The sequence below is a fragment of the Eutrigla gurnardus genome (genome assembly GCF_963514095.1).
Source record: "Eutrigla gurnardus genome assembly, chromosome: 21".
Taxonomy (NCBI): Eukaryota; Metazoa; Chordata; class Actinopteri; order Perciformes; family Triglidae; genus Eutrigla; species Eutrigla gurnardus.
Genome location: NC_139932.1, coordinates 15423398 through 15439139, shown reverse-complemented (window position 1 = coordinate 15439139; position 15742 = coordinate 15423398). Strand labels below are relative to the sequence as shown.

Here is a 15742-nt window from a genome sequence, read left to right as displayed (position 1 = left end):
TGTTATATCACGTGTTTTTTTTTCTAATGCAACACTCAGGGACAGTGACAGCCACAGGGCGGTGGTATGAGGTGGCTGTATGTGTGTTTCACTTCGGTTTCCGAAGCCTCGTTCGCCGCTTACGGCCCCTTTAAGAAAGCAGCGCCGAAAACTGCCGAAGCTCGTTCGCCGCCTACGGCCCCTTTAAGAAAGCAGCGCCGAACACTGCCGAAACGTCCTCGGCCGCGCTCGCGTGCCCGTTTCTGCGAAATCAACAAGAGACGAAGAAGACGAGCTAGTATCTGCGAGGCTCAACGGTGCCGCGGTCAGAGCAGCTCTTTCGCCTCTCGGACAGGAGGGGGACGCAACTGGTATTTGTCCGCCCCTCCTTCGGCGTTTGCCCGTCTAACCGCTCGACTCTCAGCGGGGGACGACATTCGGTCGGTGGACAGAAACGAGCGGATGTTGTTAGGATGGAGGTACCAAGCGAGCGGTTTTCGCCGTTGAGGCTGGCGCTAATTTAGACGTCCTGAGCAGCAGGTGTACTGTCGGATAAAGCAGACTCAAGGCAATTTCAGTGTTCATGAAACTTTGCTACGATTTACGTGCTGGGTAAGAAGACTTTTCTTTTTTTTACAACGTTCTGCTGATGGCTGTTGTCAGAAAGATAAATAATATGTTTCGTTCAGCCAAAAAAATGCGGATTCTTTGCTTCTCACGTTGTGTACAGATTGTGTACGTTGTGCTACAGATGTGAGAAAATGTCCGACCGTGTTGAGGGTGTTTATTCAAACCGTTAACTCGTTAACTTGAAACTCCAGCGTTTAAATTCAGTACTCAGTTGTTAAAAGACAACGGGCACATTTGCATTCAACAGTGCCGTTTGGCCTAGCTAACGCTCAACTGTACGTTGGAGGGAGTCGTGACGTGAACGTCAACCGTCATTTGTTGCACGTTCTTTTTAATGTATTTATTTTAAAAGGACAGTTTCTACGTTGTTAGCCTTTAACAACCATTAAAAATTGAAATCATGTGGAAAAAATTCATAATAACGACACGAAACTTGACCCGGAACCTATCACAGCTTTCTGTCATCAATGTGCCTGAAAGTGATCGTGTGGTGTGTTCACTGACAGTTTGAATCCCTGACATCTGTTCTAAAAAAAAAAAGGAGAAAAAAAAGGTGCCGCCAAAACCTAAATGATGTGTCCACTCACATCGGCGGGGAGTCTGAGGACACATGTTCGATTCCTGCCCTGATATCGATCCTGCCTGGTTAGCCTCACACGGAGTTCAAATATGGTGACAGTTTGTCCCCGCTGTCCATCTAATTTGCAGAGAGAGAGGACAGATTGACCCTGTTAAGGAATTTATTGATTGTTTATATCCTTGTTTATATAACTGCATGGTGAAATAATAATAGTAGTAGGAGGGATGCTGCATTGAAGGCAGTGAGTGCAAGGGCAATAAAGTATTTTCACGTAGTATATGGCCTATTTTTTTTTTTTTAATGCACCACAAGGGCACACTTTGTTTCTGTCTTTACAAGATAATTGTGAATAAGGAGGGTAAGATATCCCAATAGTCATTAAAAATTAAAATGGCACTTAAACATGACAGAATCACTTTGGCATTTTTATTATGAAATGATTGATTTTAGTTTCACAGATAAGACACACCTTGTTTTTGTGTGTTTTAATAGCGAATGTCCTTTTTTGGAGAAAAACAAATTATGTTTAATAAGAAATCATAAGGTCTCATAAATACATAACTTAAGGCGAAATAACATGTAATTTTATATCCTGTATTTTAAAACCCGGCTCTATTTGTTTTTCTATCCAGGCAGCTTTTTCAAGTCACTCAGGACAATATTTGGGATTATGGAAATTCACCGTGATGAACTTTATTGTGGGAGTTCAAGACAGTGATGTAAGTCTTATGCCTCGAGACTGAAATGCAGGGGAAAAAAAGGAAAAACTATCTGTTTGCACAGCAAGCGAAATGCCAAACGCATCACATCACGCCCTGGAACTGTGTGGAAACACTAACTAACCATGCAGAAGCTGCACTGACAAAAGGAATAATAACCTGAAAGCGATGTTGACTTAAAAAATGCGAGGAATAACAGACTTTTATTTTTGTTCAGCCAGCTACAAGTTGCCCAGGGGTTTGCATTAGAGGGTTAGATAAAAGTGCATTCTTCTTCTTCCTTTTTTCATTGTTCTTGTCTCCAGTTTTGATGACTGGGACTCTACCGTGACCCCCGTTTAACCCCCGACTGCAAACAGAGCAGACTGGGTCTAACAGGTCTAATTACAGTTCTTCATATCTGCACTCTCCTCCCTTCCTCCCGCTCCATCCCCAGGGCTGACATCAAATAAGAATGAGCCTGGGTGAAAATACTTAGAATAACAACGTGTATTTGATTAACAGTTTGGTTGGAGAGGTGATGCAGAGGTTGCCTGTTGGCTGATTAGACAATATTATAGTTGGAATGGCGCCTGGTGGCATATTTTGTTTCGTTACAGACGGTTGTTATTCAGCATGGCAATAGCTGGATTGTGTTTGTTCTGATCGGGTTCTTCACTGTGAATACAGCAAAATGAGCTGAACAAATGTTGACTCCTCGGTTATTCTGTCAATAGAAATATGATATATGGTCAAGTTAATCCTCCTGGTTCACAGAGTCTTATGAAACATGTAGTTGGAATTAGCTTTACAGGCGAGCCTCTTGTTATATTGAGGCCTGTTTCTACAGAAACCGTGCACCATGTATGAGGACGGGGGTTTCTGCAGTGCATTCGACTCTGCAGCACCTGTAAAAGGAAACGAGGTTTGCATCCGTCACCGGAGTGGAAACGCCACATTTCCAACTAACAAGCCGTTATTGTCAAACTTTCTGTTATTTGAAAACAAAACCCAACTGCCTAATGTCCCAGAAAGTGGCCTACTTGTGCAAGAGCCTGTATTGTACTCATAAGTATGTGGATGTCGGAGTGTTTTCACTGCCCCCCTCCCTTTCATGCATGGTTGATGGGTGTTTTATAGGAGCGTTGGGCTCCTCGCGTCTCATGTGGCCATGTATCCTCTTATACTGCTGATGTAGATCGCCGGGGGCGACGGCAAGGCCATGCACCTGAATAGTTAGTAAAGTGTGTTTGTGTACAGCTGAGCACATAAAAGTTCATCGTCCTAATATTCCGTATGCATTATGAGCCACACAAATCGATATGCTGGTGAAAGTAGCCATGCCCTGTTGCTAATGCACAATATTGTGATGACTGTAATAGCACTCACATTATTATGGTTCTCAACAAGGGTGTGTATCTGAAAACATGGCAGGCGATACTTGATCAGTGAGCAGCGTGGCGTGGTGAAGACATTAGCACTGCTCAGCTACAAAGTAAAATACTTAACACGATGCTATGATCTCGAGACAAAACAAGTGGTCAAAAAGACGGAAAATGGGTCAACTATTTTTTAGCACAATGTAGAAAAGGCGGCGTTCCTTTTGCACTAAATTTCTTAATAAAATGAGAAAATACAACACTCGGAGCATTTAATTCAAACAGGAGTATACAAAAATAAGTATTACCATGTGTTCATATAGACTATTTGATTAAATAACTGTATTGTGATAAGATATATAATTGAGATATGACTTATATTGTGATAGAACATTTTGACCATATCACACAGCCCCTTAATCTATTAATTAAGAAACTAATGATTAATTAGTTCAAGAACGAGTCATCTAGTGTCTTGAACGTTATTGACCAACAATGAACATACATATAGGCAATTTACAGACATACAAAAACACAAGGTGGCACATTCTTACTTTTCATTTGTCTTGACTTAAAAGATAAACTGATTATCAAAACAGTCGCTGATTGAACTTTGATGAACTCATCATATCAGCTCCCCTAGAAGCTTGCAGTATTTGGAAATTCCTTTACATGATAATCTTCTGTTTATAAAACAGAGAAATGTAGAGCAAAGTGCATTAGGCTGCCTCGTACAGCCTGATATCCACCGGTGACCGTGATTGGCTGTTGCAGTGTGACCAACAGTAACCTCGAGCTACTATGGGTCATTAGCAGAAGATTACAGACATGAGCACACTCCCAACAGTATTTAGGCTTGCACAGCCAACACACACCGGGCTTGTCGAGCTACTCACCCTTAACTAATGTATGCATTAATAAACAAACGGCATCCGTCTGCTTGTGTGTTGTTTCGTTGTCGTTTTGTTGATGTGGATGCGTGTGTGTGCAAGTCTCTGCTGTCTTCAGACTGCGCCAGCATCTCACCAAACCAGTGTGTTGGCAGTGACTCAAGTAAAAGTGATGGAGGTGTCCTTTTTTGTTTGTGTGTATTCCCAGTGTAACATTCACATAGTGATCCGACCTTGAGCTAAAGCTCCTTACTCCTCCTTCTCCTCCTGTCTCCTCTTTTCTTCTAATTTAAGATGATGTTGTGGTTGAAATTGCCTCTGGACTGGTGAAAGAAATCCTAAACAAAGCTAGCCTGCTGTGTGAGGAGACGGTTTATATATTGTGGTTGTGTTGAATAGACGTTAGCACTTACTTACTGACACAATGCATTGTTTGTTTGTTTTTATTGCATTTTCAATAGAACTCGGAATGAAAATGTGACTTTCTTGTGTGTTTTTTTACATTGGTAAATGTGCACCTGATGCTTGCATTAGTCACTGTTGCTCTGGCCTCGGTTTTTATGGTTCAGGTGCCGATTGTGAGAACAGATTTCATTGTGACAGACGTCCTGCCGAGACGAGGGAAATGTTTATCAAGCTGCCACTCGCCACGTTTCTACTCACACCTCACGGTGGGAAAGGTCAACCCGCCAGTCACCTCTGCAATTTCCACTTGTCCGTGTGGGTGGGTTGTCTGCACGAGGAAATATTTATATTTACATGCTTTCCTCACACCGTAGTCCGTCCTACACAGATAATGTGAAGTACGGTCCACTCGCAGTTTTATTTAGACTGTATTTATTTCATTAGTGAGGTCCTCCCATGTGGCAAAGCTGAATTTGAATTGTGTGTTTTACCCCATCGGATTGTTACTTGATCTAATAAGGGGTTTGGGTTGTACCCTTATTTGTCTAGATTCTAGATATGAGCATGTCAGCGTTTGCCAATCTTCACAAAAAGCAGTCAGATTACCATCTTTGTAGTGTGACAGCTAGTCACCCAGTGAAGCAGATTAAGTAATCTCTGAGGATTAAATGAAGAAGGGCGACGGTTTATCCTTTCCCAAATGACAAATCTCGACAGTCGGAAATGTCCACGTTCGTGCTGACATTATAGCTGCTGGAAAGGCTCACGGATTGTTGTGACAATAGAGTAGTACTACAGGGGAATCTCTCTGCTCCTTCATGCCGTCAGCCTTTCTAATAAAGGACGGAGGGATCAGCTGTTACTTGGCAGTGCATCTGTACTGCCAAGTAACAGTTTGGCACCTGTTGTCGCTTAAAAAACGGCTCCCATTTCAATGCTTTTCATTATCTATAGCGGATTTGTGCTGATGTTGGTTGACATTGCCTTACTTTCTGTTTGGATTTTTGTTTCCATCACTGGGATTCATTATACTGCAGAATCAGGCCCCTTCTCCTGAACACAGAGGAAACGCTGCAGTATCTTGACTCCTGTGACTCTGTAAGATGACACAAGCAGCTCCCCCCCCCCCTCCTCGTTCTATCTGTCGTCACAACACCTCATGCCTTGATACCAAAACACAGCCTTTCACAGCCTCTCACACCCACTGCCACTGCTCCCGCTATGGAAATTAAATCAATGAATTAGGTCAGCAGATCTGCTGCTGTTCAACCGTTTGCCAGAGGAGTGTAAACTCGTTCCATCTTCCTGCGTCGGCCTAAGGGGGGGGGGGGACCACAAGGTTAGAGCTTAAATGGCATTAAAGGTCAGAGGTCGGCTTGGGTTCTGCTCAGGGCAAAAAGGGGAATTCAAATTTGTGTCTATGTCCAACAAGTTTACAATTCTCATTGTGCAAGTCTTGAGATTCATTCCAAAATAAAACACCAAAAAGAAGTAGCAGCTTCTTTTAGTAAAATAATCGGTGTCATCACAGTGAAAAGTCACAGTTTATGTTGTTGAAGGCTTATGCTTTGTGTCCCCACAGGGTTGCCGTCCGCCATGTTAAGGTAAAGCCCAGGTCCGCGGTGTTGACCATGCTAAAGCGCCTGGACAAGATCCGCTTCCGAGGCCCCAGGACGAGAGACGACTTCCCGGATCTGGCCGAGTCGCCGCCCGCCTCTGACACCGAATGTAGCGACGACGTGCCGCTGAAACCCAGAGCAGCGTCGCGAGACACAGAGGAGATCCTGCGAGACCCTGTGAGTGCTCACCGTTCCTAAACGTGTGTCCCGTTAAATGGAGGAAGCAGAAAGTGAATCGTTTCATTTCCTCTTTTTTTCCCCCGATACATTTTACGGAGGTTATTGGCCTTCCCTTTTCTTTCTTTCTTTCTTTCTGTTTCTCTTGACCTATGTCACACTCCCAATATTTATCACAGAAAATGGTTATCTTGCTTTTGTCTTGTCTTGTTGACTTTAAGCCTCGACTTTTTTAATACATCCATTAATTATTCGTCTGAAAAGGATGCTCCGAACACAAGAAACAGGCCGCTGTCTCACCTTTTTGATGTCGTTTTGAGCATCATTAGAATAAGCTTAGCTTAATGCATGTTTATCACTTGTTTTGGTTACTCCAAAGAGAAAGGGAGAAGGACGGAGGGAGGGGTTGTCATGATAAAGATAAATGGAGGAGATGACAGCGATGCAGGTTTTCCGTTGGGAGACGTGGAGTACAGATAGCAATTGACAGCAGACGAGTGGATTGCAGGAAGTGAATGAAAAATGGAAGGAGATGAAAGATTAAGGCGGGAAGTGATAAAGGAGGCAGGAACTGAGCCTCAGAAGATTGGCCTCGGAGGAGAGGAGATGGACAGGATGAAGAGGAAATGAAGAGAAGGGACAAACTCGCCGGCCTTGACGAAAAAAAATGATCCAGATCATGTTTTCTGATCTTCCTTCCTCCCACCCAAAATACTGTTCATATTTTATCAAATCTGCAGCCCTCCCTCGTCCTTGTGAGTCACTAAAACTGCAGTGTTCTTGTCATTATCATTCACATGCAGTGATGGGAGGACGCCGGGATTAAAAACTCTGAATTAGTCACTCGATTGTATCGTCTCCTGAATGACGGCCCCAGGGCTCTCAGTCGTCCATTCATTTTCGCTTTTTGTGTCTCCTCAAACGACTGTTGAGTATTTCTGTGGGTTCGTCTGCATCCCATTTGAACGCTGCACAAGGCGTGATGGTGAATGAGTGCTACTTAGAGACAAAACACATTAGACCATGACGTTCTTGATCAATATATATTTATTATTCAGTGATTTAGCTGACTCTGGGCCCGTCAGCTTACTGTCTGAGCATGTGTGTATTTGCATGTATGCGCCTGTCCTGCTTCCTGTGTTTTCAAGTGATGTGCTGGTGTGTGTGTGTGTATGTGTGAGCTGGTGTTTGTGTGTGAGCTGGTGTTTGTGTGTGTGCTGATGTTTGTGTGTGTGTGCTGATGTTTGCCTGCGGGAGCACCAGCCCATTGGGATGCCATCGCCCACATCATGGCACTGATGAGTCACACTCGGTAGCCCCAAAATAGAAAATAGCTCCCGCCCCTGCTGGGGCTGATGGACACACACACACACACACACACACACACACACACACACACACACACACACACACACACACACACACACACACACACACACACACAGCATACTGTTGCATTCAATATGTAAAAGCTGCCACTGCCTGGTGGAAACCTTCCCCGCATAGTGCCCTTTATAGCTCCCCACTGGCACATTGGAGCCCAGCCAGACACCCTCCAGGAGCAGATCACATGATAACGTGCCTCTAAACCTCACCTTCATTACGTCACATCTTCAAAGGAAGACAGAGTATGCCCTTGGGCTACATGCACCGGGACTTTTTGACAACCCAGCCCGTGTCATCCATACTAAGTAGGCAGCGTGTCACTGGGCAGATGGTGTTCGGACGACTGCATGCGACCTCATTGGCTTCTCCTTTCTTTTCCTGCTAGACCTGGTGGCTTCCTCACTGCTTTTGTCATACTTAGTGTGTTATCTTATTTGTTCTCTATATTACATCTAAAGTACACAGTGAAAAAATAGGACAGGGTAGAAAGAGCTTGTATAGGATGAAATAATCACTAAGATAATGTACTAGGAAATAGAAATGTTCACCCCTGCATTCCTTATCATGTCACAGTGATAAGGGCAGTGTGTCTATACTTTTCAAAACTTGCTGCAATATTTGTAATGCAAATAGAACGGCACGTCTCACATGTACTTCCCCCTGTGTTCTCACGCTTCTCCCTGGTGACAGGCTGGAGGTTGTAGGTGTGGAGAGGCAGGGAGGGGCTTTTATTTTGTATGGTGTGTGAGGTGTTCTAGATAAATAACAATGTTGACTGTTCAGCCTATTTACAATCCTAAGCAAATGTGATTAGATGCATTTGCATTTTAAATGTAAAAGTCTGTCAAAGCCACAATATCATGTATTTAATATGAAGAGGAGGAGCCACTTAACCAGCCACCCGTGCTGAACATCTCTCCTCCATGCAGAAGTCAGCACTCTCACTGATGGGTCACGAATGCTTGAGCCTGTAATCATATCCTCAGGAATTCAGATCAAGTGTCTTATCCCTTTCAGTTTCATAAAGGGTAAAAAACTAAATCTATATAGGAAAAACAAAAACAGTCCATTGTTCTGACTAGTAATCTCTCCATTGAAATGTAAGCTGAAGTCCAACCGCAGTTGTTTTTCATGGTTTTGACTTCAATCCAGCCAAAATTGCAGGAGGTGTGGGGTTTTGCCATCTAGCTGTATAGCACTGAGGATCCATGCTGGCAGCTGATGCTGCTGTGGAGGAATGTGGTTGTCTGTAACCAAGAAGACTGCTGTCTGAATCACTGTGGTAGTCCTAATTATTGTGCTGTGGTAGGAGATGCCCCTCTGATCTCAGCATACAAAACACATACAAAACAGTGTGTTTTGGGTTTACAGAAAACCAGGCTGGGTGTCGGGAAAAGAAAAGTAAAAGTGAAATTAGGACAGGCAGTTCGGATAATAACGTCTTCTGAGAAGGGTATAACCACCAGCAGAGGATTTATCATTACAGCTAGCTCAACAATCCCACTGAGTTCTTTACTTTGTGGCCTCAGCTGCTACAGGCTATGTTACCTGGACATCTTTACACCCACACATCTAATAAAATGTGAATTACCCGCCACAGTCTCTGTTTATGAGCAGAACAAAGCCTTGAAATCACACCCTCTTTTTTTTCCCTTTTCTCCTGTTGAGTGCACCTTCTCACAATGTAGAAGAAAAGAGTATTTAAAAGTGTGTGAGATCCCTGGAGATGTTCTCCAGGATGAACCAGATATTTCTGTGTCAGTTCTGTACAGACCGTGGACAGTGTCCTTCTAGAAGCTGAGTGCAGAGAGAGGAAGAATGTCTGGCTTCATAGCTAGTGGAGAGGTGGAAATGCTGAGTTGTGAGTTGAAGTCTGGATCACAGCGCATCCCATATTTATCCAGTCAGGAGATTCTTCACTGAATGATTGATGAAATTCAGGTTAGATGTAGTCTGGACTTGAGAAGTGTCAAAAAGAGTAATTAATGTAGGCTTTTTATTAAAAAATAATAATAAAAAAACACTGTTACAAAGTCCTTTCCAATAAAAACAGGGCGTAGAAAGGGATAAAGGGCAATAAGAGATCTGATGGATAACTCGGGGCGAGGCCTCCCAGGACTTTGTACTTAATCACTACCTTAAAATCAATTCAAAAAGCAACAGGAAGCCAGTGTTGGGAAGCCGCCTTCTCTGAAGTGTGTTTCCTAGCAGCAGAGTTTTGACTGAGCTGGAGGCAGCAGAGGGACTTTTCTGCTGATGCCAGAGAGCAAGTGGTCTAATCTACTTGTTATAATGGTGTGGAGGGTTGGGCGATTATGGAAATTCCCCGACTGATGATATTGCTTTAAGAAAAGCAACGATGTACGAAATGATCATACCAAAAAAAAAAGCTGAAGAGACAGATGCACGTAGATATAAATATCTCTGGACTGGAGACAACATGGATATTTTGCACCTCCATGATTGAGGGTTGATTGTGGGGCAGAGAAAGAGAGAGATTGAACAAAGCGCAACATTCTTTATGGGTGTTTTAATATTGAATTGTTAATTATCGTGGACATGTGAGGATCATTATCGTGGCCAATATTGTGTTGGATGCTAATAAGTATCTGGATGCCTCTGAAAGTGTTTTCAGTGAAATGTTTCTGACTTCATGACGGTAAAAGGCAAGAATGAGTAACACTCAGTATTTGATTGCAGCTTATTTGTAATTTAGATTCATAATACAATGAACGTACGCGTTGTCACCTGTTCACCTGTGTTTTATACCAGACAGACATAGATTAGTGTTACATTTAGAATCCGTCCACCTCCAAAACGGTGTGAAGCCATGAATATCACAGCGTTAATACTTTAACTGCAATGAAATGTTTCAAAAGGATAAAAGAGAGTTTTCCGGCGGGACACGGTGAGATTCCTCCGCTCACTTCAGCCACGCACATGAACGAGCGAGAGGGGGAACACAATAATTAATCAGCCGATAATCGTCCAGCGTGACGTCAGGGCTTGACCTACTTTTGACAACCAGAAGGTTCTGACTGAGAGTTAACGGCACGGAGGTGCGCTTGTGTTATGTACCATCTTTGGACTTAACCTCCCCGCCCCTTCCTCTTCCTCTCCGGTTGATCCTCACACCTCCATTCTCTTTCTCTTTGTGACCTTCAGTCTGCATCCCTTCTCTTCTCCATGACACACTTCTAGGAGAGGCTTCCGTTTGTTTTCTTTATTTAGGGACACTCTCCATCTCTGACTCCATGTCTCCCCGCTCGCTTATCTTGTTAGGTGCTGGCTCTCCTCCAAAGCACATTTTTTTTCAGGTCAGTGTTAGGTTCGTGCCATCTCTCCCTCCCTCCCTCCCTCCCTCCTGCATGTTTTATCGTTGCAGAGAGCACATCAGCTAAAGACATTGCGGTGTGTCTATGCAGGCGCACAAACCATCCTGGTTGCTGTCGGGAAAAAGCTGCAGCAGCGTGTGTGTCTGTGTGTGTTTGTGTGTGTGTTCGTCTGGCAGGAGTCTTTTAAAGGACCCTCGCTGTAGTCGAGCAGCTTTTTCTCTTCCTGCAGTGCTCATCATCCGCTAGCACAGCCATCCCTCCCCTCCTCTCGCTCTCTCCTTTCCTCACCCCTTTTTTCCCCCTCATTCCTCTCCTCTCTCACACAGCCATCACCTCTCAGTCATTCCCATTCACCCGGACCACCTGCACACAGGTTGTGATGCTAGTTTTGTGTGTCGGTGTTAAAGCGCCTAGTCATACGGGCGTGTGAGTCATCGGCGTTGCTGTAGAGGGGGGATTCTCCTCTTATTCGCCGTCCTAGCTCACTCCAGCTGGACTTAAACCGGGAGGGGAAGCGTTCGCGTGAGTCATGACGACGTGCTCATCTGTATCGTATGGGATTTCCCTGCTTGTGCTCTCTTCTTGCATGTATCTTGCTGTCAAGTAAATCTAAAACCAAATCTCTCTTTCTTTTGTTGTCTTTGTTTGGGAATGCAAATGTCCGTGTGGGTGTGTGTGTGTGTATGTGTGTGTGTGCGTACACAGGCAGGTTCGGGGTCCCCCACCATGGCTGTGGCCATCCAGGACTTTCAGAGGTCGGAGTTGGACCGACTCAACGAAGTCAAAGGTCACCTGGAAATTGCCTTATTGGAGAAACATTTCCTACGTGAGTATACATGCACATCACAACGGCGGGTTGGGACCAGATGACAGTTTCACACACGTTCTGGTCTTCTTTTGGGGATATTCACTCAGATTGCAGCGATTGAATAGATTTTTTTAAGAGTTATCACACAAACATAGTTTAAAAATGTAGAGAATAGACACAAGTATTTGGAAAAATAGCTGTGTGTGTATATAAAAAGAGATTTCCTAGATTACCCAGAGTCCCTCTTGTCAGTTCCCAGAGAAAAGCCCTGTATTTTGTGGCATTCAGCTCACGGTTATAGATATGTGGGTGGTGAGATTGTCTGCAGCATCGAGAGAAAATTTGAGGGGAAAACTGTCTTGCAGTCGTGCCTTTTTGTTGTGGAGATATTGCCTCTTTCTACCGTGCCTTTCCTACAGCTTCTGATTGTACGCTAAAAGGTGACCGTAGCAGGAAGCGTCCTCTATTTGATTAGAGGCTCTGGTTAAACTCTGCTGTAGCTGAAATGAATACCTCGACCTCAACACCCCCATGCTGGTGCTTACTGGTGGCTCATCACAATAAACTGGCTCCTAGTCGTCGTGTTTTCTTTGAGAGGGATGTACTTTTCATGACTTCTAGCTCCTGTTGCTACAGAGGTTCAATGCATTTCTTGTTGATCTCTTTGTGGGGGAAAGTGTAACGTGTCCTTTACAGAAGATCCTGTGTGTTAAACCCCTAAGCATCTTGTGATATCAGCCTGCTCTGTGGTTTCACAGTGTGGCAGCAGGTCGGTCTTGTGCCTGTGTGCAACATGACATGTCAGTGATATTCTATCTAAGGAGAGCTCAGCAGCCGGCTCTCTGTGAATAAACTTCTCCTCCAGTTTCACAGACGACTTCAGAGGTTGATGAGCAAATCGGAGCACAAAGTTGACTGAAGATAACCATTTAATCTGATTTTTAGAATGGGCAGTAAGAACAATAACATCCTGTTTTGCCAACCGTGCGTTTGAAATTACACGCAAAGCATAATGGAAGCGAGCATCTGCTGAGCTAACGTTAATCAATTTACCATGCGACACGAGCTGAAGCATCCTCAGTTAGCCTACACGGCTTCCTATTCATCCGTTCATTCATTCATTTGTTGCTTATGCAGTAGTGTCCACAGGGATTTAAGGGTTATTGTCAAGCTGCTGGCCACATCATAAAACAACGTCTGTCGTCTGCTGTAACAGAAGCTGTTCTCAGGAGAACATGCATATACATTACCAGCCCAGCACCTTTAAAAAACGAGCCGACAAACATAGTGGACTCCAAATACCAACAGGAAAATGGTCTGTTTCGCTTCCAGTGTAGTTAAAAATAGTCATTCCTTGCAGTAGGATATACTGTTTGTCTGTTTTCTGTATAGTCCCCGGGGGGGGAGGGAATGGGTGACGGCAGGGAGAAAGAGGGGAGGCATTGTGATGTGAAACTACCTCTATGACGATGATGAGACCACCCACTCAACTCGCACACATTTGCAACCTTCTCTAACCTGGTGTATCCGATGAGGGTACTGGTTGTCCTGTACAGTCCCGTGGCATGTAATGTACTGCAAAGCCCCCCCCCCCCCCCCCCACACACTGCTATTAGAGGGAGAGTGAGAGACAGGGAGATGGAGTGTGAAAGAGAATACCTCGGGCCATGTCCTCCCTCCTAATGCCTGTGCCTGAACTAAAAGAGCTGGATTCATTGTCACACCATCACCATCAGGATGCTAGCTGTATGAGCTCCTCCTTCATGGACCTTCCTGTTTGCTCTTCCCTTTCTTACTCCTCCTCCCCTCCTCCTGGAGCTTCCTTTTTTTTGCCTTTTTCCTCTCCATCCCGCTGAGCTGCTCTTTCACATTCTGCCTCCCCCCCTCTCTCTCTCATTTATCCCCTTCTCTTCTTTCATCATGCTCTCACTTCATGCTTTTCCCGTCACACAGCCGAGCGACGTTGTGTGTGAGATTATACGGAGCTCCGACAAACCCACATGCTTGCACATAAAACACCCGAGCAGCTACAACAGCTGTGAGAGTGTCAGCTCAAGGAGTACAGAGATGTGTTCAATGCTCTACCTAAGATGGCGTAAAGGGAGGAACCTTCATGCATGTTGCCCCGTGGTGTAGCACTACATTTGGGGTTATTTTAGTGACATTACACTCTAGTGCTTTGTGTTTTTTCTCTCGTAGCAGTCTGCTGCCTCTGCCTTCCCCTCTCGCTGTCTGGTTATCCATTTCTCCCGTGCCTCCCGACCCCTCGTCCCATCTCCGGCCGCTGTAATCATACTGTGGGGAACACTGAAGCGTGACAATCCATTAGCACCTAATGGAATCCTGAGCTCCCTGCCCCGTCCTCTAGTTATTGTGTATTCTATTTCTACTATTTTCCTTTGCGCTCTCCTGCGCTTTATGTACTTGCTGAACAATGGACTGCTGGGGGTGTGTGTGTGTCGCCTCACAGTAAAGCCCGCTATAGGACGACCCTCGCGAGTGTGCGTTCATATTCTGTTACGTGTCGAGAACACTGGTTTATATGCTTATATACAGTTCATCTCTGGTTGGAGCTAATCGGATTAGTGGGGGCGACAAACGATTTAATTGTGGGAGGGTTTATATGTTGTGAAAGGGCTTTTTCTGGAGCATGGGTGATATAGGAGGAGAACAACATAACTTATAATGAAACCTATTATACAGAGAGGTATTGACTGAAAGCAAATGCATTGAGATGATTAATAAAAGGATTAGATCGATATTGAAAGGAATGATTTGCAGCCAATCACTCATAGTTCATATAAGACAATCCCATAATTGAAAGGTTACCATTGTCATCAACAGCCAGCACATCTTAGTTAGTTGAAGCTTCTCTAGACGAGACCCTCTGCTTGATACCAATTAGGACCATATTTTGGCCTCCTTTTAACACACTTTCCTAAAGTTAAAAGGGCTAAAATGCCACTAAAGCAACTCTGAGCCAAACTAGGAAAGACTCCTTCCAGTCCTTGAAGTATGTGTTGGTTTGTGCCTTTTCCTCTAATTATGCGTCAGCATTCAACCCTCGAAAACTCATTTAGGCTTCTTGGATCCCTTTCTGAGCTTAGGCGTATTCTCTCCCTCTCGCTGACGCGTTTCCCTCACTGCTGCTTAAAATAAAGCCGGGAGCCCACGCTGTATGCTAAAACAAACACACTGCTTAACAATATTGTCTCCTGCCTTCACAGGAGGCATGAGTTTCCATTCCAGATGGTGTGTGTGTGTGTGTGTGTGTGTGTGTGTGTGTGTGTGTGTGTGTGTGTGTGTGTGTGTGTGTGTGTGTGTGTGTGTGTGTGTGTGTGTGTGTGTGTGTGTGTGTGTGTGTGTGTGTGTGTGTGTGTGTGTGTGTGTGTGTGTGTGTGTGTGTGTGTGTGTGTGTGTGTGTGTGTGTGTGTGTGTGTGTGTGTGTGTGTGTGTGTGTGTGTGTGTGTGTGTGTGTGTGTGTGTGTGTGTGTGTGTGAATGCCTTTTCCCTTAGCCTTCGTTGTGACTGACCAGTGCTATTCTTGGGGTACTTAATTGGTTAATTTGTAACCATGTTTCCGAACGCAAGATCACATAAAAGGAGGCTCACACACACACGGACTTTAGCTGTATTATGGCTGTGTTTCCTTCACTTTTCTTCTTTCTTTCTCTTTCTTTCCAGGTCCTATTTCCTTAATTTCATCTATTCTCCTCCTTCTTTTCTCTCTCTCTCCTTTTTTATGTTTGCGTGCATGCATGAATCAGATTAGTTAGAGGGACCGGCATCGTGCTCTCAATCATTTAATAATGAATAAATGTGTATTCATCTCATCCTACCTTGATCAAGTGAAGTT

General features: G+C 44.4%; 1 protein-coding gene across 4 annotated transcripts in view; it reads left to right on the top strand.

Annotated features, from left to right (window-relative positions):
- The first annotated feature begins 263 nt into the window (after positions 1–263).
- Positions 264–15742, top strand: part of gramd4a (GRAM domain containing 4a) — a 35651-nt gene continuing 20172 nt past the window's right edge. The window contains exons 1-3 of one of the 4 annotated variants that reach the window (XM_084039358.1): positions 264–591; positions 6144–6357; positions 11784–11904. In XM_084039358.1, coding sequence (XP_083895484.1) covers positions 563–591; positions 6144–6357; positions 11784–11904 — 364 coding nt within the window. In that variant the 5' untranslated portion in view covers positions 264–562. The remainder of the gene's footprint in view (positions 592–6143; positions 6358–11783; positions 11905–15742) is intronic. The other 3 variants (XM_084039357.1, XM_084039360.1, XM_084039359.1) reach the window with 3 other exon arrangements.